Source organism: Orycteropus afer, unplaced genomic scaffold, assembly GCF_000298275.1.
Source record: "Orycteropus afer afer isolate SDZICR_OR568_19922 unplaced genomic scaffold, OryAfe1.0 scaffold00136, whole genome shotgun sequence".
NCBI lineage: Eukaryota > Metazoa > Chordata > Mammalia > Tubulidentata > Orycteropodidae > Orycteropus > Orycteropus afer.
This window is the reverse complement of record NW_006921723.1, coordinates 2,790,349-2,793,536: the sequence shown is the minus strand read 5'-3', so window position 1 is coordinate 2,793,536 and position 3,188 is coordinate 2,790,349. Positions and strand designations below refer to the sequence as shown.

At 51.9% G+C, this 3,188-nt stretch overlaps 1 protein-coding gene across 1 annotated transcript in view; it reads left to right on the top strand.

Moving 5' to 3' along the window:
* The first annotated feature begins 1,271 nt into the window (after positions 1–1,271).
* FKBP8 (FKBP prolyl isomerase 8) overlaps positions 1,272–3,188 on the top strand; it is an 8,702-nt gene continuing 6,785 nt past the window's right edge. The window contains exon 1 of the mRNA XM_007945364.2: positions 1,272–1,560. Coding sequence (XP_007943555.1) covers positions 1,272–1,560 — 289 coding nt within the window. The remainder of the gene's footprint in view (positions 1,561–3,188) is intronic.

Sequence of the window (3,188 nt, the reverse complement as noted above, 5' to 3'; positions counted from 1 at the left end):
GGGCCTGGGGCCTAGGGGAACCTCTTGGGGGTTGCTGGCAGAGACTCTCAGGGCTGGGGCGCCCGAGGGGTGCGGGGGGTCTGGGCCCCTGACTGGTGGCGTCAGACGGGCGGGGGGCGTTGGGGGTTCCCGTAGAGGAGTTGACGCGAGGCTAGGCCCGGGCAGGGGGCGTCTGAGGAGTGTGGGGGACTATGGGATCGGGAGGGGGACGTCTGGGGACATCGAAGTGTTTATAGGGCAAGGGAGCGACTAGGGGGCCTGACCCGGGCTGGGGATGGTAGTTGGGGTGGGGGAAGCCGATTTATGCAGGCGCAGGGGATTGTGGGGCCAGGGGTTGAGAGGGTGTTGGAAAGGAGTCCTGAGCCCAAGGCTTGCAGGTGAAGAGTTGGGGGGGGGATGCTGTGGGTTAGGATGACGGTCCCTACCTCCTGGGGCTCCTAGGGACTTGGGGCCTTGGGAGGTGGTACCTGATGGAACAGCTAGGGCTGGGGGCTCCCAAAAGGCCTGGGGCAAGGAAGGGGCATAAAATGTGGGGGTGGCTCTAACACTTCTGTGAGGAGGCCTATTTTGATGGGGGTCAGCAGACCTAGGGAGAGAAGGGGCTCCCAGGGCAGGGGCTGGGTCAAGGTTCATAGTATGAGAGAGGGGCCTATAAGCTTCAGGGTCTGAAAGGAAAGGGTTTGGGGTTTAAGAGGGGATGATTACAGGGCTGGAGGTGACTTAAGTGGGCAGGGGCCTCCCCCTTAGAAGAAGGGGCCACAGGAGATGGAGAATCCTGGGAGATTCTCATTCTTCTCTTTGGGGCTCTAAAAATAGCCTCCCAAGGCCTCCTGGTTGTCTCCCCCAAAAATTATAGCACTCCTTTTTTGGATTTAATCAGTTAAAACCCCAGGGCTCTAGAGCCCCAGTTTCAAATTCCACCTCTGCTGACTTGCTGTGTGTCCTTAGGCAAATGGCTTTGCTTCTCTGGGGTTCAGTTTCTTTTACTAGGAAATGTGTTTATGTGTGTGTGTGTGGTAGTGGTGGGTTACCTATTTGCTGGGGTGTTTATGGGGACTAAACCATAATTAGCTCTAATAATCGTGATACAATTTGAGCCACATGTTTAGAGCTAGACACATGGATTGTTAAATTCTTGCAAGAGCCAGAGTTCATGTTGTACTCGTTGTATAGATAAGGAAACTGAGTCCTGGAGTCACTGTAGGGTGTGGGGTTTAGGGGAGAACTGGAGGATGAGTGAAGTTCTTACCCCCATCCCCTTCCCCAGCAGCATGGCATCCTGTGCCGAGCCCTCTGCTGTGGGCCCTGAGTCCACTGCCCCGCTGCCTGCCAGGGTCCCGCCGCTGGAGGATTTTGAGGTACTGGATGGAGTTGAGGATGCAGAGGAGGAGGAAGAGGAGGATGATGATGACTTGAGTGAGCTGCCACCACTGGAAGACATGGGACAACCCCCACCAGAGGAGGTGGAGCAGCCTGGGGCCCTGGCCCGTGAGTTCCTGGCCTCCATGGAGCCTGAACCCACCCCAGCCCCGGCCCCAGACGAATGGCTGGACATTCTGGGTAAGAAGCGGGTAGCCTGGACAGTTCATGTTCAGAACCTTGACCCAGGCTTGCTAGCCTCATTTTCCCACCTTTGATATCAGGGTTGGAGGTCACAGCCATTGTAACTACAGTGATCACAACCCACTTGTCACCCCTCAGCCCTCCATGAGGTGCTTTGTCCTTGTTCCCTGTCACTGGCCAAGGCCACAGAGTGGCACCCTGTTGTCCCCAGCCTGTATTGCATTTTCTCAGCCACTTCCTGCAAAGTGCAACCCCCAACAAATGTTTCCTGAGGTCAAGTTGATGTGAGAAATCTCCCATTTTCTCAAGACCTCCGCTGGCTCACAGCATTTCTTGGCACTCGAAAGAGAAGTCCTGTAGGCAAGAAGCTCCCAAACCCACACCTGGCTCCCTGACCCCTGGTACCCTGTCTCAGCTGTCTTGGACATTAGAGAAATGTTAGTTGATGTCCAGGTGGAGGAGGTGTTTCTGCTAGTACTTAAGACAGCACTCAATCCCACGACCACCCATGGCACCACACAGGTGGTGGTGTTTAGTTGCCATGAGTTGACCCAACTCATGGTGATTTAAGGAGCTCTGGTGGTGCAGTGAGTAAGGCATTTAGGGTCAGTGGTTCAAACCCACCAGTTACCCCATGAGAGGAAAATGAGGCAATCTACTTCTGTAAGGATTTACAGCCTTGGAAACCCTGTGGGGGTCATTATGAATTGGAATTGACTTGATGGTGGTAGGTTTGGTTTCTGGTTTTCACAGTGATTCTGTGTGTGCACAGTAGAACTATGTTCCCTAGGGTTTTAAAGCTGTAACTTTTCAAGAGCAGATGGCTTGGACTTTCTTCCAAAAGTTGGGTTCAAACCACGAATCTCTTGTCTATTAGTCGAGTGATTGCTTAACCATTTGTGCTACCCGAGCCTCCGTCATAGCATACTTTATACGTAACAACGCTATGTAATGCAGCCAGATGTACTGAGACAGATAAAACAGGGTGGGTAGTAACATCAACATAGCTACTAGTGAAAATATCTCTACTTCTAAAAATAGTGCCAGCTGATATTGTTGAGTGCTGGTATTAGAACATAATACGACATAAGTCAGTTCCTGTTGAGTTGCTTCCTACTCATGGTGACCCTGTGTGTGTCAGAGTAGAACTGTGCCCTACAAGGTTTTAATGGCCTATTTTTCAGAAGACGATTGCCAGGCCCTTTTTTCGGATGCGCCTGTGGGGGGACTCCAGCCTCCAACCTTTCTGTTAGAAGCTGAGCACATTTACTATTTGCACCTTCCTGAGAAGCCGAAATGTAACATACGGTAACATCATCACTATTGAGTGCTGATCCTGAGCCAGGCCTCTGCATCCTCATTACAAGCCCATGACAAAATTCCTACCCATTTTGCAGTTGGGGAAACTGAGGCTCAGAGAGATGACAGCCCTTGCCTGTGATCACACAATAGTCAGTCCCCTTGGCTACGTCAGTTTGGTAGCTGTCCTCTAGGGATACTCTTTTTGTGTGTGTGTGTGTGATTTGGGTGAAAGTTTACAGAGCAAATTCGCTTTCCATACAGCAGTTCACACACACATTGTCTCATGACATTGACTACAGTTTACCACAATGCAACAGCTCCCC